This window comes from Prionailurus bengalensis, chromosome D2 (genome assembly GCF_016509475.1).
Source record: "Prionailurus bengalensis isolate Pbe53 chromosome D2, Fcat_Pben_1.1_paternal_pri, whole genome shotgun sequence".
Taxonomy (NCBI): Eukaryota; Metazoa; Chordata; class Mammalia; order Carnivora; family Felidae; genus Prionailurus; species Prionailurus bengalensis.
Genome location: NC_057351.1, coordinates 45,658,813 through 45,681,740, shown reverse-complemented (window position 1 = coordinate 45,681,740; position 22,928 = coordinate 45,658,813). Strand labels below are relative to the sequence as shown.

At 37.7% G+C, this 22,928-nt stretch overlaps 1 protein-coding gene across 1 annotated transcript in view; it reads left to right on the top strand.

Annotated features, from left to right (window-relative positions):
- Positions 1-503: 503 nt before the first annotated feature.
- PTPN20 (protein tyrosine phosphatase non-receptor type 20) overlaps positions 504-22,928 on the top strand; it is a 90,511-nt gene continuing 68,086 nt past the window's right edge. The window contains exons 1-2 of the mRNA XM_043596806.1: positions 504-655; positions 977-1,024. Coding sequence (XP_043452741.1) covers positions 622-655; positions 977-1,024 — 82 coding nt within the window. The 5' untranslated portion in view covers positions 504-621. The remainder of the gene's footprint in view (positions 656-976; positions 1,025-22,928) is intronic.

The following is a 22,928-nucleotide window of genomic DNA, read 5'->3' as shown; positions in this document are numbered from 1 at the left end:
CCTGGAGCCTGCTTAGAATTCTGTGTCTCCCTTTCTCTCTGCCCCTCCCTCTGCTCATGCTCTGTCTCTGTTTCTCTCTCTCAGAAGTAAACATTTAAAGAAATTTAAAAAAATAAAATATGTTTCAAAACATTAACTTTTAGATTCAGATTACAGCAATCCCATATCATTTGCAGGTAGTTAATGGAGAAGTTGCCAAACAAAAAGTACTCTAGGTTTTAACCAGAAGGAGTAATGTGCCATGATTTTACAGGCCTATTATTTACAGGCAAAGATTAGAAAAGAAAACATGCTTATTCTATCTGAGGATTTTTTATAGATTGAACATGAACTATTTGAAGACGGGCTCTGTAGTCAGTTCTTATCCATTCAATATTGAATCCCCAACCCCCACTTTAGCATAAGTGTGGCATTCAAAGAATTAAGTCATCGAGTGACAATGACTGGGTAAATATCAGTAATAATCTAATAGAAATTTCTTTGCATTGTGTGTTTGACCAGGTGAACAACAATTGTGTGCTGGCCCCAGGATACTAATCAGAACTTCTGCCTGACTCTCAAGGCACAAGGCTCAGTACCTGCAGAAGCCTTTTACCCATCTAATTCGGGCGTGGGGACAACATGTCTGCACCTAGGAAGGCCACAGCAGAGTCTGGTAGGTTCTCATGCCTCACACACTTTGGGGGATGTGGAGCAGAAGGAACCAGAGCAGTGCTTCTCAGACTATAAATACATGTGGGAACCACCTGTGAATTTGTTGTTAACCTGCAGATTCTGACTCACTGGGTCTGTGCAGGAGTCCAAGATTCTGCATTTCTAACAAGCTGTCACGCTTTGAGTAGCAAGGAATAGATTCTAGTGTTTTATTATACTCTTTCCATAGAACATTTTTCCAATTATGTAAATAATATGTTACCTATATAACATGTAACATATAATTATATATAATAATAAATGTAATATGTATTTATTGCAGAGAATTTGGAAAGTACAAACAAGCACAGAAACACAAGGAAGGCTTTTGGTATGTAATAACTAACACGGTGTTTAGATGAGATGCCACTGTGTCCCAGGTGATCCATATTGTCATTGTCTTGTCTCAAACGTTAGCAGCTTGCCATCATTTTTCAACATTTCTTTTATACCTGTCCTCATTCTTTCCATGTTGGGCTCAGCTGCTCGTCCCTCTCCTAGACTGCCCTCCTTGTCATCAGTGTTACTCCCTGGCCTAGAGGGCTGAACCAGAGCTCTACATAGGGCTGTCCTTGCTGGGCTGCTTCTCTGCTGTTTCACCTCTGACTCCAGAAGTCCTTCTGGTCCTGTCTACATTCTGAAAGACATGGAGACAGCTTTTTTTCTCATTGTGGTATTTCTTATCCAAGCATATATGTTGTTTCCAGTTTCTTTCCTTCTATCATAGACATTCCTATTGACAACATGTTAACATTTACAGGTTTATTCTTTGGTTGAATTCCTCCTTTAGGATAAATTCCCAGGATTGGGCTCCTTGAGCTAACAGGTCTGAAATTTTATATTGCCTTTTTTATTTTTTTAAGTTTATTTATTTATTTTGAGAGAGACAGCACAAGTGGGGGAGGGGCAGAGAGCAAGGGTGAGAGAGAATCTCAAGCTGTGAGATCATGACATGAGCCAAAATCCAGTCAGACGCTCAACTGACTGAGCCACCCAGGCACCCCAAGAATTTTGTACTGCTTTTACTATCTATTGCCAAATTATTTTCCAGAAAAAGTTAATCATATTACCAGGATTATACCAGTTCTACTGTAACCTCACCATATTTGGTGTTATCACAGCAAGAAGAAAGGTAATTTATAAAATGATATCTTGAGTTTCCTTTTCTCTTCCATTTCTATGATTACTGTTCAGGATTATCTATTTCATTTTGTGTAACTTGATTTTTTTTTTTTAATGTGTGTTCTGCGTTTTCCTTTTTGAGATAGCTATGCACTCACCAACAGTTCTATCAATTATCTTCTGACCTTCTACTAAAGAATATGATCAAATTTGGGGCACCTGGGTGGCTCTGTCAATTGAGTGTCCGACTTCATTCAGGTCATGGTCTCCTGATTCTTGGGTTCAAGCCCCGCATTGGGCTCTGTGCTGACAGCTTGGAGCCTGGAGCCTGCTTCTGATTCTGTGTCTCCCTCTCTTTCTGTTCCCCCTCCCCCCAATTACTCTCTGTCTCTCAAAGGTGAATAAATGTTTAAAAAAAATTTAAAAAAACACAAGAATATGATCAACATATACATTTTACTGAGGTCTTTTAAAATACAATTTTGAATCCGTTTCTTTCCTATTTTATGTTCTAAACACTCCATTCCTTTATTTTAGGTTTTTTGAAAAGGACAAAAACAGCACACAAAAAGATAGCTGAGGCACCCATTTACCCAAGACCTTTGTAATTACTATGCACGTGACCAAACTGGGTGGGTTTTCCTGAAAGAAATTACAATGAAAGTAGCAATTGTCATATTTTATTGGCAGAACTTTTTAGATTCTAAATATATATGGTAACTTACAGCTTTGTTCTTTATTGCCACCTAGTGAATGGCAATATTCTTTTCTCGAGGAAAGAGTGTGCTTGCAAAATTGAAAAGTTAAACATATAGATGGATTGAAAGTCCACAGTAAGTGGCGCCTGGGTGACTCAGTCAGTTGAGCATCTGACTATTGGTTTTGGCTCAGATCATGATCTCATGGTTTCTGAATTTGAGCCCTGTGCGGAGCCTGCTTGGGGTTCTCTCTCTGCCTCTCTCTCTCTGCCTCTCCTGCTGTCTCTCTTTTTCTCTCTCTCTCTCAAAGTAAATGAATAAACTTAAAAAAATTAAAAAAATAAAGTCCACAGTAAAAGAGAGCAAGAACCAAGTTACTTTATTTTTTAAAATTTATTTATTTACATTTTAGTTAGTTAATATACAGTGCAATATTGGTTTCAAAGTAGAATTCAGTGATTCGTCACTTACATAGAACACCTAGTGCTCCTCACAACAAGTGCCCGCCTTAATACCCATCACCCATCTAGCCCATCTCCCACTCACCTCCCTCCGTCAACTCTCAGTTTATTTTCTATCATTAAGAGTCTCTTGTGGTGGTTTGTTTTCCTCTCTTCTCTCCCCTCCCTCTTCCCATATGTATATTCATCTAATTTGTTTCTTAAATTCCCCATATGAGTGAAATCATATAATGACTTTCTCTAATTGACTTATTTTGCTTAGCATAATATATTCTAGCTCCATCCATGTCCTTGCAAATGGCAAGATTTCATTCTTTCTGATGGCTGGGTAATAATCCATTGTTTGTATATACCACATCTTCTTTATCCATTCATCAGTCGATGGACACTTGGGCCCTCTCCATAGTTTGGCTGTTGTTGATAATGCTGCTGTAAACGCTGGGATGCACCTACCCCTTTGAATATGTATTTTGTATCCTTTGGGTAAATACCTAATAGTGCAATTGCTGGATTGTAGGCTAGTTCTATTTTTAGTCTTTTTAAGAAACTCCATACTCTTTGCCAGAGTGGCTGCACCAGTTTGCATTCCTACCAGCAGTGCAAGAGGGTTCCCCTTTCTCCGCATCCTTGCCGATACCTGTTGTTTCTTGGGTTGTCAATTTTAGCCATTCTGACGGGTGTGAGGTGGTATCTCATTGCAGTTTTGATTTGTGTTTCCCTAATAACAATGTTGAACATCAACAATGTTGATGTTGAACATCGTTTCATGTGTCTGTTAGCCATCTGGGTGTCTTTTTTGGAAGAGTGTTCATGTCTTCATTTCTTAACTGGGTTGTTTGTTTTTTGGGTTTTAAGTTTGATAAGTTCTTTATAGATTGGATATTAACCCTTTATTAGATATGTTGTTTGCAAATATCTTCTCCCATTCCAGAGGCTGCCTTTTAGTTTTATTGACTGTTTCCTTCACTGTGCAGAAGCTTTTTATCTTGATGAAGTCACAGTATTTCGTTTTTGCTTTTTTCCCTCTTGCCTCTAGAGACATGTCTAGTAGAAAGTTGCTATGGCAAAGTCAAAGAGGTTGCTGCCTGTGTTCTCCTCTCAGATTTTGATGGTTTCCTGTCTCATGGTTAGGTCTTCCATCCAATTTGAATTTATTTTTGTAGATGCTGTAAATAAGTGGTCTGTTTTCATTTTTCTGCATATTGCTGTCCAGTTTCCCCAACACCATTTGTTGAAGAGACAGTCTTCCATTGGATATTCTTTCTTGCTTTGTTGAAGATTAGTTGACCATATAGTTGTGGGTCCATTTTTGGGTTTCCTATTCTGTTCCATTGATCTATGTGTCTGTTTTTGATGACTACAGCTTGTAATACAGCTTGAAGTGTGAAATCATGAGGCCTCCAGCTTTGCTTTTCTTTTTCAGGACTGCTTGGCTATTAGGGGTCTTTTGTGGTTCCATACTAATTTTAGAATTATTTTATCTAGCTCTATGAAGAATGCTGGTGGTATTTTGATAGGGATTTCATTAAATATGTAGATTGCTTTGGGTAGTAGAGACATTTTAACAATGTTTGTTCTTCTAATCCGTGAGCATGGAATGCTTTTCCATTTCTGTGTGTCCTCTTCAATTCTTTCATGAATGTTCTATAGTTTTCAGAGTACGGATCTTTTACCTTGTTAGTTAGGTTTATTCGTAAGTATCTTATTGTTTTTGGTGCAGTTGTAAATGGGACTGATTCCTTGATTTCTTTTTCTGCTGCTTTGTTATTGGTGTATAGAAATGCAACAGATTTCTGCATGTTGATTTTGTATCCTACGACTTTGCTGAATTCATGTATCAGTTCTAGCATTTTTTCTGTGGATTCTTTTGAGTTTTCTACATAGAGTATCATGTTATCTGCAAATACTGAAAGTTTGACTTCTTCCTTGCCAATTTGTATGCCCTTTATTTCTTTTTGTTGTCTGACTACTGAGGCCAAGACTTCCAGTATTGGTATTAGTTGTGGGTCTTTTATATACGGCCTTTATGATGTTGAGGCATGTTCCATCTATCCCTACTTTGTTGAGGGTTTTTATCAATAATGGATGCTGTATTTTGTCAAATGCTTTTTCTGCGTCAATTGACAGGATCATATGGTTCTCATCCTTTCTTTTGTTAATGTAGTGTATCACATTGATTGATTTACGAATATTGAACCAACCCTGCAGCCCAGGAATAAACCCCACTTGATCACGGCAAATAATTCTTTTAATGTACTATTGAAATCAATTTGCTAGTATCATGTTGAGAATTTTTGCATCCAGGTTCATCAGGGATACTAGCCTTTAATTCTCCTTTTTAGTGGGGTCTTTGTCTGGTTTTGGAATCAAAGTAATGCTGGCTTCGTAGGAGGAGTTTGGAAGCTTTTGTTCCATTTCTATTCTTTTGGGACAGTTTGAGAAGAATAGGTATTAACTCTTCTTTAAATGTCTGGTAGAGTTCTTCTGGGAAACCATCTGGTCCAGGACTCTTGTTTGCTGGGAGATTTTTTTTTAAGTTTATTTATTTTGAGAAAGAGAGTGTGAGTAGGGCAGAGAGAGAGGGAGAGAGAGAATCCTGAAAAAATCCTAAGTAGGCTCCGCGCTGTCAGCACAGAGCCCAGCATGGGGCCTGAACCCATGAACCGTAAGATCATGAACTGAGCCGAAACCAAGAGTCAGACATTTAACCAACTCAACCACCCAGGTGCCCCTTGTTGGGAGATTTTTAATTACTGATTCAAGTTCTTTGCTGGTTATTGATCTGTTCAAATTTTCTATTTTTTCCTTTTTTAGTTTTGGTAGTGTGTGAGTTTCTAGGAATTTGTCCATTTCGTCCAGATTGTCCAGTTTGTTGGAATATAATTTTAGTAGTATTCCCTTATTATTGTTTGTATTTCTGTGGTGTCAGCTGTGATAAAAAATGTGATTTTTATCTATTTGGGTCCTTTCTGTTTTCTTTTTGATGAGTCTGGTTAGGGGTTTATCAATTTTGTTTATTCTTTCAGAGACCCAGCTCTTAGTTTTGTTGATCTGTTCTACTGCTTTTTTTGTTTCTATATTATCTATTTCTGCTTTCAGTTTTATTTGCTGTTTTTTCCGAGCTTCTTTAGGTGTAAGGTAGGTAGTGTGTTTGGATCTTTCTTGCTTCTTGAGAGAAGTCCAAATTGCAGTATCCTTTCTTTTTAAGACTGCCTTTGCTACATCCCAAAGGGTTTGGACTGCTGTGTTTTCATTTTCATTTCATTCCATGAATTTTTTTTCTTTAATTTCCTGGTTAACCCATTCATTCTTTAGTAGGATGTTCTTTAACTCTCATGTATTTGAGGGCTTTCCAAATTTTTTCTTGTGGTTGGCTTCAACTTTCATAGTGTTGTGATCTGAAAATATGCATGGTATGATTGATGTTGACGACTGTTGACGACTGATTTGTGACCATGTATGTGATCTGTTCTGGAGAATGTTCCATGTACATGAGAAGAATATGTATTCTGCTACTTTAGGATGAAATGTTCTGAATATATCTATTAAGTCTATCTGGTCCAGTGTGTCATTCAAAGCCATTACTTCCTTGTTGATTTTCTGCTTACATGGTCTGCCCATTGTTGTAAATGGGGTGTTAAAGTCCCCTACTATTATTGTATTATTATAAATGAGTTTCTTTATGTTTGTTATTAATTGATTTATATATTTGGGTACCTCCAAGTCAGAGGCATAAATATTTACAATTGTTAGCTCTTCTTGATGAATGGATTCCTTAACTATGATATAATGCCCTTCTTCATTTCTTGTTACAGTCTTTGTTTTAAAATCTAGTTTGTTTGATACAAGTGTGGCTCCTCTGGCTTTCTTTTGACATCCATTAACATGATAAATGGTTGTCCATCTCCTCACTTTCCATCTGCAGGTGTCTTTAGGTCTACAGTGAGTCTCCTGTAGGCAGCATATAGATGAATCTTGGTGTTTTTTTTTTTTTATCCATTCTGATACCCTATGTCTTTTGATTGAAGCATTTAGTCTGTTTACATTCAGAATGATTATTGAAAGATAAATTTAGTGCCATTTGTTACCTGTAGAGATGATGTTTCTAGTGATGTTCTCTGGTTCTTTCTAGTCTTTGTTGCTTTAGTCTTTTTTTTCTCCACCCAAAGGGTCTGCCTTAAAATTTCTTGCATGGCTGGATTAGTGTTCATGAACTCCTTTAGTTTTTGTTTGTTGGGAAACTCAATCTCTTCTTCTATTCTGAATGACAGCCTTTCTGGATAAAGAATTCTTGGCTGCATAATTTTCCCATTCAACACGTTGAATATATCCTGCCACTCCTTTCTGGCCTGCCAAATTTCACTGGACAGGTCTGCTGCTTACTTTGTGTGCCTACTCTTGTAGGTTAAGGACCTTTTGCCCCTAGATGCTTTCAGAATTCTCTTTATCTTTGTATTTTGCAAGTTTCACTATGATATGTCATGGTGTTGACCTGTTTCTGTTGATTTTGAAAGGAGCTCTCTGTGCCTCTTAGACTTGAATACTTGTTTCCTTCCCCAGATTTCCTTTCAGCTAAAATTTGTTCCAATAAACCTTATGCTCCTTTTCCCCACTCTTCTTCTGGGAATCCTATGATACAGATGTTGTTCCATTTTATGGAATCACTAAATTCCCTAAGTCTCCTCTTGTGATCTAATAGTTTTTTTTTCCCTCTTCTTTTCAGCCTCATTGTTTTCCATAATTTTATCTTCTATATCACCTATTCTCTCCTCTGCTTCTTTAATCCTCATTTTGATTGTATCCAGTCAATTTTGCATCTGTTATTGCATTTTTTATTTGAGCCTGACTAGTTTTTATGTCTTTGATCTCTGAAGCAAGGGTTTCTCTGTTGTCTTCTATGCTTTTTTCAAGCCCAGCTGGTAGTCATATGACTGTTCTGAATTCATCTTCAGATATTTTGCTTCTATATTTTTTAAATTTTCTTAATGTTTATTTATTTTTGAGACAGAGAGAGTGAGTGAGAGAGAGAGTGGGGGAGGGGCAGAGAGAGAGGGAGATACAGAATCTGAATCAGGCTCCAGGCTCCAAGCTGTCAGCACAGAGCCTGACATGGGGCTCGAACTCATGAACCGTGAGATCATGATCTGAGCAGAAATTGGAAGCTTAACTGACTGAGCCACCCAGGTACCCCATATCTGTTTTTTTTGAAAAAAACCTTTTTTTAATGTTTACTTATTTTTCAGAGAGAGAGAGAGAGAGAGAGAGAGAGAGAGAGAGAGAGAGAGAATGAGCATGAGAATGAGCAGGGGACGGGCAGAGAGAGAGAGGGAGACACAGAATCCAGAGCAGGCTCCAGGCTCTGAGCTGTCTGCACAGAGCCTGATTCAGGGCTTGAACCCACAAACCGTGAGATCATGACCTGAGCCGAAGTCAGATGCTTAGCCAACTGAGCCACCCAGGGGCCCCTTACTTGTTATATCTGTTTTGAGCAAGTCTCTGGATGTGATTTCTTCTTGACCTTTCTTTTGGGGGGGAATTCTTCCATCTTGCCATTTTGGCTATGTTTCTGTCTTGTGTGTGTTTTGAAAGCTTGTTATATTTCTTGCACCTGAGAGTACTGCTATATTTAAAAGGCGTCTCACACTGTCCAGAGCCTGACGCTTCAGGAAGTGTTTCTGGTATGTGCTGTGTGTATTCTGCTGTTGCATTTTGGCTGCGCTTTCCCACTGGTCAATCAGAGCTCCTTCTTGCTTGTCATGTGGTGTTTGGACCTTTAACTAGGTGTGCTTTGATTTGTTTGTTAAAATAAGCCTTGCACCTGCCATGCTGTCTCCCTCCAACTGTGGAGATCTTTCTGCCAGGCCACAGATCGATTTCCTAAGTGTTCCACATGATCTGACCTCAACACAGCTGTGTTTGATGGATGTGGAAAGCCCAGGGTCTCCCTACTTCTCTGTCAACTTAACTCGTCCACCCTAAGAACTAAATTACTTTAAATGAATTAAAATCTGTAGTCACATACACAGTCCCCAAATCACCTTTAAAAGCATTTATAGTGTTCGTGGAATTCCAGCTGAATTTATATTCTCTTTTCTGGGCTCCCTTAAGCCTTTATTTATATTCTTATTTGAGTGCTTGTTTTATTGTCTCATGATATAGTTACTTTTATACTTCCTTATTGAAGTACAGACTTCTTGAGGATAAAGGTTGGGTCTTTTTCCTCTTTGCTTAAGCACGCTCAGTGCTTTGTATATTGTAAATATATAATGTTTAATAAATGTTGAGTTGAACATGATTTCAGAGCTGCTCTTAGTGGTGGGAGAAATCAAAGAACAAAAGAGATACCCCTGATCTGTGGTTTCTGCAATATATTGTCCTTAAAGAAATGACAGATTAGCAGTTTTGATTTATGCCAAATTTCGATGAACCAAACAGATAGCTTATGACACATTAAGTGAATGAAATGATCTTTAAGAACTGAGTTTCACTAAGAACAAGAGGGATTAAACCTATCTCCATCTAGAGTAATCTAGAGCAGCCCTGGATCAAGATGAAGCTTTCCTCATCCTGATAGTGTAATTGTTCTCCTTCCTGGCTACCCTAAGATTAGGATGACCCAAACCTCCATACCCCAGGAAATTATTTGTTTGGAGAATTTCATGGCCCTGAAGCTTCCCTAGAATCCCTTTGCAAAGTGAAATGGGTGCTTGAATTTAGCAATGTTTGCTGAAGTCAGGAGTCATCCTTTTAGGATTCCCAAAGTGGTAGAATACACAGGAGATTCATTTACTAGTTTAACTAGTTTACTAGCCATTTATATGTCCCATTGGCAAAGTCTATGTGAAGATCATCAGCCTTCTTCGTGTTTTAGGCTCCTTAAAACTTAACCACAATGACCTGAAATTTCTGGTGATTTTGATGCATCAGGTCCAGTATTCTGAATTATTCAGAACCATGTAGGCCCTGAGCTAGCTACCTAGCCCAGAGTTTATGCTACTCTCTGTTAGTTCCTGAGGATCCTGGAAGAGAGCATCATTTTCATTATGGTAAATGTCCAGGCCACACTAGACCAGTAGGTTCTTTGCGCTAGTTCACTTTTAGTTTTTATAGTCAACCCCACTTTTTCTTGAGATACTTCTTTATCACCTTCCCACCCATGTGTCTGAGAAAGGGCAACATTTGTACCTTGTACTTTTTAAGGTTCTCTAAGTTCATGTCCCCTTATCAATAAGCCAGATGGGGTATTTAGAGGAGTCACTGGGAAGTACGTTTGGTACTGTGCCTCATATGAGTATAATGACAGGCTGCATAGCTCCTAAATAAATGCTGAATTAATGTACAGCAGGTCATGAGATCAGTCCACACATCTTTCATAATAATTATGTCCTTCCCTCTTACTTCTCCTCTCTCTAGAATCATCCTGACTCTGGCCATTGGTCAAGGGGTCTCCATCCACAAGAAAGATTTATAGGATACCACACCAGGGGCTGCTACTAGCCTAGCTACTAGGCTACTAGGCCTCGGCTGCTAGCAGCCTCAGCTGCTACTAGGCCTCGGCGAGCCTTGCTCGCCATTGGAAAAATCCCACAGGCTTACCCAACTCCTGTGAAATCTCTACCACCTGACCCTTCAAGAAACCACATTCTGGATTTTTCCTAAATCACTGAAGTAATAAAGGTTGCCATCTTTCTACTACCATTAATTAATTCATTCACATTCTCCCTGGTTTTTAACTTTCTGACCATTCCGATATGCCAGTGTATAATGCCATGCACCCGGACTTTCAGGACATGCTCTACAAATAGCCTTCTTCAAGGCCTGCTCCAGTGCCTGAGCCGAGGAAAAAGGTTGGACACCAGAGTAATTCATAGGAGCTTGAGGCTCAGACTTTTTTAGGGACAGGATCTCAGACTGAGCAAAAAAGGGACACCTTGCCTTATTCCAAGGCTAGGGAATCTAGGAATGAGTAGGGTGGGACAAGAGGATGTTCTCTCCAGCCTGGTGCTTTTAAACTTTCATGTCTGCCCATAAACAACACATGAGCACACATAAAAATGGGTCTCTTATGTGTGTTCATTTTTCATGGACCTCTTTAATTTATGGCCTTGTGCCTTGTATGACTTTCCATTTCATATTTCATTCCTTGCACAGATGCCTAGCACCTCTTCTCCAGTTTTGACCTGTTCCTTTCCTTCTCTGATTTTTATTTGCTCTCTTCTTCTGGCCAAGGGATTTTCCTGGTTTTGGGAAAATACCATTTTAATCTACTAATCTAGAACCCGTGATAGAAGTCCACACCCTAACAGAAAAGCTTTCCATGTTGCCCAACACCTTGCATTTGTCCAGACCTGGTAAAAGTACTCTTATTGCTAGAGAAACATGTGATAAGATGGACCACACAATGACAGTTGGTAACAAAATTCATCGTTCCACAAACATTTTTCTAGTGCATGTTTTGGCCTGGCCAGACTTGGAAGGGAAGGGAAGTAGAGAAAGCATGGTCTCTCCCAAGAAGATTACAATATATTGTGGACATTTGTATGCAGGTAGATTGTAATATAAATGTTTATCTTGTAATAGTCATATGGGGAAAGTGCTATAGTAATCTCAGCGGATTTGGAAAAGGAACTAAACAAGGTAAAATATAGTAAGAATAAAATTAAAGTTTTTTGTTTGTTATGTTAAAAATTCAGCTCTGAACATGACCAAGGTAAACTGTTTAAAATGTATTTAGGAGACAAGAACCTGAGCAATCCTTGCACTAAAACACGGCAGACTAAGTACAGGCTTTAGTGTATGCTCCCTCTAGAAATCCTACTAAAGAGGTAGTGAGGGAATGGAAAGATGTAAACCCATACAGACATCTTGATAGGAGAGGAGACACTGGAAGGTGAAAGAGTCTAACCATTTTGGAAGATGGAAAGCAGATGGGTGATGACTTTAGCAGAGAAGAGGAGAAGAAACCCACTGCCAGAAAGGGATGAGGTAGGAGCTAGATTTTTGCATTAGAACTAAGAAGTATTCAGGAATTGAAGGTACTGAGTGAAACAGGAAAATTATTGAAAGCCTGTAATACTAGAATTTTCTAGACACAAGACAGTTGTTCTTTTCTTACCTTGGCTAAGGACAGGAGGCTTGCTCTGTAGAGGTGGAGGTGGAGGAGTTGTTTGGTTTGGAGGTTGGCTGGACTGGGAGGGGAGAGGGCTGTTAGGCTGAAAATGGAGTGGTAGTAGAAAGTTTGTGCTTAGCACAAGGTTAAGCCTCTCCCTCCCTTCTTCCCATCAACCGTCCATTTTCCTCCACTCAGCTCTTAACAATGCTGGTAGCCAGGTTTATACACCATAGGCAGGAAATCAGAGGATTTATCTCTGGGGAAATTGGCTTTTCTGAGGAAACATCTACAGACTTTGGGAAGTTCTCAATTAAAGGACAATGTATGTGTGTCTCCCTCTGTCTTTGAATTTTCATATAACAAGGACTACTTACTACTAGTCAAAGACACACACACACACACACACACCCCTTCTTAATATCTTAGTGTTATGCATGAATGAATGGCCAGAGGTCACCAGATAGGTATCTAAGGAAAGCTTTTGAGTAAAATAAACAAATGGGAAAAGAATGAGTTCAGACAGGAGCGCCTGGGTGGCTCAGTCGGTTAAGTGTCTGACTTCGGCTCAGGTTATGATTTCACAGTTCATGGGTTTGAGCCCTGTGTTGGGCTCTGTGCTGACAGTTCAGAGCCTAGAGCCTGCTTTGGATTCTGTGTCTCCCTCTCTCTCTGCCCCTCCCCTGTTCATGCTTTGTCTGTCTGTCTCTCTCAAAAATAAATGTTAAAAAAAATTTAAAAAAAGAATGAATTCAGAGACAATGCAGGTAGAAAACAAATAAGTAAATACTGTAATTAATATGCTTAGAGAACTGAGACAATACTGCACCAAGAAACGTGAACAGGATTGTCAAAACAAGGACCAATCAATCAATAAAAAGAGCTGTTAGAAATTTAGCAACTGCTAACAGAAATACCAGAATTGAATATAAAGTTAGATATATCTTTCAGAAAATAGGATAAAGAGGTAAAAAGTAGAGAAAAGATAAGATTAGAGGATGAATTCAAGATAGTCTGCATGTAACTAATAGGAATTCAGGAAAAAAAAAAAGCAACTGAGGAGCTACTTACTAAAAAGTTCACAGACTGAAGGACATAAGTTTCTAGGTTTGAGAGTGAGTTCAAGTACTAGTGAAACAAAAGGAAAAAAAAGACACCACATCAAGGAACATTACTGTAAAATTTCCACTCACAGGGGAAAATCCCAAAAGCTTTCAGTGAGGGTGAATAAAACAGGTCCCAGGTTGTGCATTAGAGTCAGAATAGCATCATACTGGGGCACCTGGGTGGTTCAGGCAGTTAAGCGTCCAACTTTTGATTTCAGCTCAGGTCATAATCTCATGGTTTGGTTCATGGGATCCAACCCTGAGTTGGGCTCCATGCTGCCAGCACGGAGCTTAGGATTCTCTCTTTCCCTCTCTTGCTGCCTTTCTCTCTCTCTCTCTCTCTCTCTCTCTCTCTCTCTCTCTCTCTCTCAATAAATAAATAAATAAACTTAAAAAAAAAGAAAAGCATCATATTATTAGCTTATCAAATTATCTCACTGGAAGCTACAGTAAAGGACTTCTCAGACATGAAATAAGTTTTATCACATTTATTTTCAATGTAGAATAAGAGAGGAATTGAAGGGAGTGGAATAAGGAAGTAGGGATGTGAATCCTGGAGAAGAGAACCTAACAGTAGATGTTACACCGGTGTACAAATGTGCCAAGAGCTATTGTGAAAGGGCATGTTCTGTGGTGCTCCAGAGGGCAGGGCATGGAATCCAAGATTACAAAGGGAGACTCTGGCTGAACTTGTGAATGACCTGTGGTATTCAGTGATGAAATCGTGATTGTCTGATACGAGCCTATATAAGTTTGAATAGAATCATATAAGGGAATCTCTTGAGAGACTGCTAGACTATTAAATATAAAATCTAACTAGACGATGAGATGCTATTGTAACAATAAATGCCATTATGTATATAAATTAGCAGAGAGGAAGCTGTCTGTTATAGGCACAAAAAGTGGGTCAGTAAATTTAGCGGGTTTTTTAGTTTTAAAAAATTCTTAACAGAGCCCTGCATTCCTTTAAAGAAGGTAGGTTATTTAAAAAGTGCAAGGTCTAGTAACCTTGAAGGTTTTTCACTTATTCAAATCAAATTTTGAAAGCCTCAGACTTGACAAAATTCTCAAAAGCATTGTAGACAAGGAGCCAATCCCTTTTTTCTAAAGGTTAAAATCATATATGCTTGAAAAATCACTCAGCATTCAAGTGTCACTTCATTTAGCTACCTTGTATTAGAGGAAAACCCTTCCAAATATGGAAAAAAGCTGTCTCAAGTAATTTATTCAACTCATTAAATAATCAGGGAGTAGTGCTGGTTGAAAGAGCATTTTGAGGAACAGGGTATGTGTTGTCTATTAGGGAAGGCATTTCGAAATAACTTTGTTGAATTAGAAATAAAACTGATTAGTGTTCTACAGGGCATCAAAACCACAGCCTTTCTATCAGGGGGCTCTTAACAAAATATTATTAAATTAATAACTTTACTTCTGATATGAACATATAAACCTGCAATTTTAGTTATTTAATTATTATTTATAACTTACTGTGCTGTATGTCACAAACTGTTTTGACTCAGTAGAACTTTATGAAGTTTGAAAGCCTTTGAAAGGGCAGTGGGATAGAAATCAGGGAAATTTAGGATGGTCTATTAGATTTCCATTTTATGGATGTCTTAATTTATTAATTGTCCCATAATTGAAGGACATTTTGGGTTTTTTTTCCCCAAATTTTTATTGTCCCAAACAGTACTACAGTAAACATCCTTGTTCTTCGATCAATATTTACATGTCAGTATTTCTTTATGAGAGATACATAGAGGAGGGATTTCTGGTTAAAATTTATGTACATTTAAAGGGATTGATACGGGGCGCCTGGGTGGCGCAGTCGGTTAAGCGTCCGACTTCAGCCAGGTCACGATCTCACAGTCCGTGAGTTCGAGCCCCGCGTCGGGCTCTGGGCTGATGGCTCAGAGCCTGGAGCCTGTTTCCGATTCTGTGTCTCCCTCTCTCTCTGCCCCTCCCCCGTTCATGCTCTGTCTCTCTCTGTCCCCAAAAAAATAAATAAACGTTGAAAAAAAATTAAAAAAAAAAAATAAAGGGATTGATACTATTTCAATTTACTTTCCCTTTAGCCTATTTCCCTAAACCCACATCAATAGTGAATGTTATCCATTTTAATGATTTTTCCCAACTGATCAGTTAAAGTGGTATCACACTATTTTAATAAGCATTTTCCTGAATGCTGGCAAGGTTGTCATCTTTTTTATTTATTAGGCTATTTCCATTTCATTTGTATTTTCTGGGTTTTTTTTGTTTTTGTTTTTAAAAAAATTCATATATTCTGTATTTTATAGCTAATAACCTTATCTTTAATACATAAATCAAAAATCTCCCAGCTTCTAGCTTGTCTTTTTTTCCTTGAATTTTTATTGAAATACAATAAAATACTATCTCAATATAGTTTATTTTATATACATGTGATAAAGTACTCATAAATGTACAAGGTCAGTGAATTTTCACAAAGGGAGTGCACCTTTGTAACCAGAACTCAGATCAAGAAGCAGGATGTTACCAGAATCCTAGTACATCTTTTGAGTCCCTTTCTCAAAGGATAACTACTGCCCTTACTTCTAATACCATAGTTTAATTTTGCTTGCTTTGGATCTTTATGTAAATGTATTCACATTTTATGTACTTTTTTGAGTCTGACTTCTTTTACTTAATGTTTTATTTGTGAGATGCAAACATGTTACTGTACGTAGTTGTGACTTGTTCATTCTTACTGCTGGGTAATATTCTACTCAATGGATATACTACAGTTTGTTTATTCATTGTTTTAAGTAAACAGAGTGTTAGTAGTCTTTATTACAAATGGTACTGCTATGAATATCCATGTAAATGTCTTTTGGTGAATATACACATAGGATATGTACATAGGGGATATATACATAGGAATACATGTACATTGGGGATATATACATAGGAATGAGATGCTGGTTCATAAAGTTTGCATCTGTTGAGGTGTAGTAGCCGTGCCTACCAATTTTCCAAAGTGGTTAATCCACCAGCAGCGTTTGAAAGTTTCAGTGGTTCCACATCCTCGTCAAAACTTATTTGTATTATTTGTGTTTTTCATTTTGTCAACCTAGTGGCTGTGTAGTAACATTACATTTTGATTTTAATTTTTATTTCCTTGTTGATTAGTGAAGTTAAGTACTTTTTCATATCCTTCCTTATCTATTCTTTTTATCTGTGTTAGCTGTTCAAACACTTTTCCCGTTCTTCTATTAAGTACTCTCATTTTCTTATTCATTTGTAGAAGTCCTTTTTTAAAAAAAAATATTTATTTTGAGAGAGTGAGAGCACACATATGTGTGCATGCTGGGGAGGGACAGAGAGATGCGGAGGAAGAGAGAATCCCAAGCAACACAGAGCCTGTTGCAGGACTTGAACTCACAAACCATGAGATCATGACCTGGGCCAAAATCAAGCGTTGGATGCTTAACCGACTGAGCCACTCATGTGCCCCCATTTGCAGAAGTTCTTTATGTGTCATTTAAGTGAGTTTATTGTAGGATATATGTATTGCAAATATCTTTTCCCATTCTGTGGTTTGTCTTTTTACTTTTTTTTAAGGTTTTTTTTTTTAAGTTGTCTCTACACTTCATGTGGGGCTCCAACTCATGACCCCAAGATTGAGTTGTATACTCTTCTGACTGAGCCACCCTGGCACTCTTGCCTTTTTACTTTCTTAATAATATCATTTGATGAAGAGAAATTTTTAATTTTAAGGAAGTCCAATTTTTCAATGTTTTTCTTTATGACTGGTGTTTGTTTTAGAAATATTCACTTTCTGAAGGTCATGAAGGTATTTTCTTATATTTTCTTCTAAAGGCTTATTGTTTAACTTCTCAAATTTAGATCTGTGATCCTTCTGGAATGTTTGAATATGGATATTTAATTGAACCAGCACCAGGTAATTAAAGACTTATTTTTTTTTTAAATATGTGCATGAGAGGTAGTGGTGTTCTCTTTTAACATTCTTGTCTGTTTTTGATAGCAGGGGATGTCTGGTGTCATAAAGCGTTTTGGGGAAGTATTCTATCTTCTTTTATTTTCTGAAATTCTTTGTGTAGAATTGGTATTATTTATTCCTGAAATATTTGGTATAAGTGAAGTCATAGAGCCCTAGAGTTTGTTTGCATGTCTTTTCCAAGATTTTTGGCCCAAATTCAACTTCTTTATTTGGACTTTCTGTTTCTTACTGTGTCTGTATTTAAAATTTGTGTCGTTACATTGATGAAAGAAAAGGAAGAAGACACAAATGAATGGAAAGTTATACCCTGTTCATGGACTGGAAGAATTAAAACTGTTAAAAATGTGCATACTACCCAAAGTCGTTTATGGATTCAGTGCAATCCCTATTGATACTCCAATGGAATTCTGTACAGAAGTAGAAAAACAATCCTAAAATTTATATGGCACCACAAAAGACCATAACACTTTGTATTTCAAGCTATATTATAAAGCTATAATGATCAAAACAGTATGGTACTGACATAAAAACAGATACATAGACCAATGGAACAGAACTGAGAACCAGAAATACACTCATGCATATATGGTCAACTTCTGTTTTACATGGGAGCTAAGAATATTCAATGGAGAAAAGACAGTCTCTTCAATAAATCATACTGGGAAAATGAAATATTCACATGTAAAAAATGGAACTATACACACACAGGAATATTATTCAGCCATAAAAAAGAAGGAAAACCCTCTATTTGCAATTACATGGATGGAACCTTAGGGCATTATGCTAAGTGAAAAAAATCAGAGAGAGAAAGACAAATACTGTGTGGTCTCACTTATGTGTGGAATCTGAACAAATGAAAAAGTGCACAAAACCTTAGAAAAAGAGATCAGATTTGTGGTTACCAGAAGTGGAGGGGGTGGGTTGAGGGGGAGATTTGGATGAAGATAGTCAAAAGGTACAAACTTACAGGTATAAGATAAAAAAGTGCTAGGGATGTCATATACAACCTGATGTCTCTCTGGTTAACAGCATTGTGTGTTGTACATGAAAGTTGTTAAGAGGATCTGTATGAGATGCTGAATGCTAACTAAACTGGTTTGGTAGTCATTTCTGGGTGTACATAAGTCAGATCATTGTGCTGTACACCTTAAACATATACAATGCTGCCTGTCAGCTATAGCTGATAAGACTGGGAATTAATGGGTGAATGGATAAACAATATGTGGTATATTCATACAATAGAATATCATTCAACCTTAAAAAGGAAGAACATCCTGTCACATGCTACAACATGGATGAATCTTGAGGATATTATGCTAAGTAAAATAAGCCAGTCACAAAAGGACAAGTACTGTATGATTCTACTTGTATGAGGTATCGTAGATGGTCAAATCAATAGAAACAGAAAGTACAATAGTGGTTACTAGGGCCTGGGGGAGTGGGAAAAGTGGAGTTGTTGTGCAATGGGTACTAAGTTTCAGATTTGCAAGATAAAAATGTTCTGGAGGTCTGCTTCACAACGATATGCATGTAGTCAACACTTCTGAGCTGTATACTTAAGAATGGTTATGATGGTAAATTTTATGTTTTATGTTTTGTACCACAACAAAAGCAAGTGGGGGGCAGTGCTAGGGTTGGAAAATTATCATTTTGTACCCATTATAAAAGACTGAATCAGGCAAAAAGCGACAATGGATGTTAAACAAGGTGAAAATTTTGATGAAGAGCAGGATGTATGTGTGGTTGCAGGGTAGGGATAGGGATCCAATGCCTAAATGGAGGGCGCGTGGCTCCTGTGTTACCTACCACCCTAGGAAGAGGTCAGATGTGCAGAGGTGGAGGATTGGTCTGTTATGCATCAAGGATGCCAGAGAATTCCAACTGATGGATTTATTTTGTCTGAAGTGCAGGTTGGTCCACTGCTGGGAGTGAGGGGAAGATATGGATATGTTACAGGCTTAGGAGAATAGCAAGATTTGAAACAACTTTTGGGAGGACTAGGAAATTAAGTGAATCTCCCAAATCTACTAGAACCATTGAATGCCAGGATTAGGTACCATTGTGAATGGTAGAAAAACTGAAACACTGATGGCTTTTAAGAGCTGTAAGTTTATTTATTTCCCATATAAAGGTCTGAGATAGACAGCCCAGGACTAGAATTTGGCGCTGCTCCAAGAAGTTTTCTAAGAAACGTATTTGACATAAAATATTATAGGTTTGGGAGAGGAACACCACAGAAGTGAAGTTCCCTTCTTGTCACATGATGTCAGGAGGCACATGACATCCACATGACACTACTGATAATGGTTAAGGTGGTATTTACTAGAGGTGTTTTCTCTACTACAAATTTACTGTGTTTCCTTTTTCTCACTCTTTGGAAGTGAGCCACTAAGTGTAGTCTGCTCTCATGAGTGGGGAAGGGAGCAAGAATTAAACTCTACCTGTTGGAAGAGGAGGTATACATACGGTTTTTGGGATTATTCTATAAAAATATTTTCTCTCTTCTCCCCTACTTATTTATTTGATCATTTGTTTATGAGTTTGGAATCATTTGTATTTATTTTATACTTTATTATAATCCAATTGTCATTTAGCTTATTGTTCAAATTGTTCTAGCCTTGGCCCTTGGAATGTCTTTCAGGTTGACTCCTGTGTCTTGTCTTTATCCCATATTTGTGGTTTGGGTTTTTTTTTTTTTTTAGCATTTCATTAATTTATTGCTTTGCAAGATACTTCAGGCTTATCTTGTATTTACCCACACCCTAGCCCTAAATTCAGCCATTTCTCCACAGAGATTTGTTTCCTTTTATTGGAGAATAGTATTTAGGAACCAAAATCTGGGCACTGGGCTTTTTGTTGCTACTGTAGTACCATTGTTTCTAGCTTCTGGATAGTTCTTTTCAACAGATTGAAAAATAATCACATGGTTTAATGGAATAAATCTTAAAAAATGTAAATGAAGAAAGTGAATTCTTGAAACATTAACAGTAATAACCAACATGTTAAATGCTGACCCTGTCAGCACTTTGTTGAGTGCTTCAAGTATAATACCTCATCTAATCATTAAAACATCTTTTTTTAAAAAAATATCCTTTAGTTAACATACAGTGTAGTCTTGGCTTCCGGAGTAGAACCCAGTGATTCATCTCTTACATATGACACCCAGTGCTCATCCTGAAAAGTGCCCTCCTTAATGCCCATCACCCATTTAACACATTGCCCCTGCCCACCCCCCACCCCCCACCCCTCCCATCCAGCAACCCTCAGTTTGTTCTCTGTGTGTAAGAGTCTTTTATGGTTTGCCTCCTTCTCTGTTTTATTTTTCCTTCCTTTCCCCTGTGTTTATCTGTTGAGTTTCTCAAATTCCACACGAGTGAAATTGTATGATACCTGTTTTGCTCTGACTTATTTCAGTTAACATAATACCCTCCAGTTCTATCCACATTGTTGCAAATGGCAAGATTTTATTCCTTATTTATCACTGAGTAGTATTCCATTGTGTGTGTGTGTGTGTGTGTGTGTGTGTGTGTGTATACCACACCTTAATCCATTCATCAATTGATGGACATTTGGGCTATTTCCATAATTTGGCTATTGTTGATAGTGCTGCTATAAACATTGGGTGCATGTGCCCCTTTGAATCAGCATTTTTGTATCCTCTGGATAAATTCCTAGTACTACAGTTGCTGGATCATAGAGTAGTTCTCTTTTTAATTTTTTGAGGAACCTCCATAATGTTTTCTAGAGTGGCTGTACCAGTTTGCATTCCCACCAACAGAACAAAGGGTTCCCCTTTCTCCCCATCTTCTCCAACATCTGTTGTTTCCTGAGTTGTTAATTTTAGCCATTCTGACAGGTGTGAAGTGGTATCTCATTGTGATTGTGTTTTTTTATATATAATTTATGTCAAATTGGTTTCCAAAGCAATCTATGCATTCAATGCATTCAATACATTCAATGCAATCCCAATCAAAATTGCACCAGCATTCTTCTAGAAGCTAGAACAAGCAATCCTAAAATTTGTATAGAATCTCATTGTGGTTTTGATTTGTATTTCCCTGATGATGAGTGATGGTGAGCATCTTTTCATGTGTCTGTTAGCCATCTGCATGTCTTCTGGAAAAGCGTCTCACCACTGTTGCTCAACATAATGTTGGAAGTCCTAGCCTCAGCAATCAGACAACAAAAAGAAAAAGTGTCTCTTCATGTCTTCTGCCCATTTCTTCACTAGATTATTTGGTTTTTGGGTCTTGAGTTTGGTAAGTTTTTTATAGATTTTGGATACTAACCCTTTATCTGATATGTCATTTGGAAATGTCTTCTCCCATTCCGTCGGTTGCTTTTAGTTATGTTGATTGTTTCTTTCTCCGTGCAGAAGCTTTTAATTTGGATGAGGTCCCAGTAGTTCATTTTTGCTTTTGTTTCCCTTGCCTCCAGAGACATGTTAAGTAAGAAGTTTCTGTGCCTTGGTCAAAGAGGTGGCTGAAGGATTATCCTGTAGGATTTTGAAGGCTTCCTGTCTTACATTAGGTCTTTGATCCATTTTGAGTTTATTTTTGTGTACGGTGTAAGAAAGTGGTCCAGGTTCATTCTTCTGCATGTTGCTGTCCAGTTCTCCCATTTGCTAAAGAGACTGTCTTTTTTCCACTGGATACTCTTTCCTGCTTTGTCAAAGATTAGTTGGCCATATATATATAGGTCCATTTCTGGGTTCTCTATTCTGTTCCGTTGATTTATGTGTCTGTTTTTGTGCCAATACCATACTGTCTTGATAATTACAGCTTTGTAATACAGTTTGAAGTCTTGAATTGTGATGCCTCCAGCTTTGGTTTCCTTTTTCAACATTACTTTGGCTATTCGGTATATTTTCTGGTTCTGTACAAATTTTGGGATTGTTTGTTGTAGCTCTGTGAAGAATGCTGGTGTAATTTTGATAGGGATTGCATTGAATGTGTAGATTGCTTTAGTTAGTATCAACATTTTAACAATATCTATTCTTCCAATCCATGAGCATGGAACGTTTTTCCATTTCTTTGTGCCTTCTTCAGTTTCTTTCATGAGCTTTCTATAGTTTTCAGCATACATACCTTTTACCTCTTTGATTAGGATTATTTCTAGGTATTTTATGGTTTTTGGTGCAGTTGTACATGGGATTCCTTGATATCTTTTTCTGTTGTTTCATTATTGGTTTATAGAAATGCAACCAATTTCTGTATATTGCTATTATATCCTGCGACTTTGCTGAATTCATGTATCAGCTCCAGCAGTTTTTTTGGTGGAGTCTTTCGGATTTTCCACGTAGAGTATCATGTCATCTGTGAAGAGTGAAAGGTTGACTTCTTTGCAATTTGGATGCCATTTATTTCTTTTTGTTGTCTGATTGCTGAGGTTAGGACTTCCAACATTGTGTTGAGCAACAGTGGTGAGAATGGACATCCCTGTCGTGTTCCTGATCTTAGAGGGAAAGCTCTCAGTTTTTCCCTATTGAGGATGATATTAGCTGTGGGCCTTTCATATATGGCTTTTCTGATGTTCCTTGCATCCCAACTTTCTTGAGGGTTTTTACCAAGAAAGGATGCTGTTTTATGTCAAATGCTTTTTCTGCATCTATTGAAAGCATCATATGGTTCTTATCCTTTCTTCTATTAATGTGACCTTAGCACTTAATTGATTTGCAAATATTAAAACCAGCCCTGCAGCCCAGGAATAAATCCCACTTGATCATGGTGAATAATTCTTTTAATGTACTGTTGAATTCGA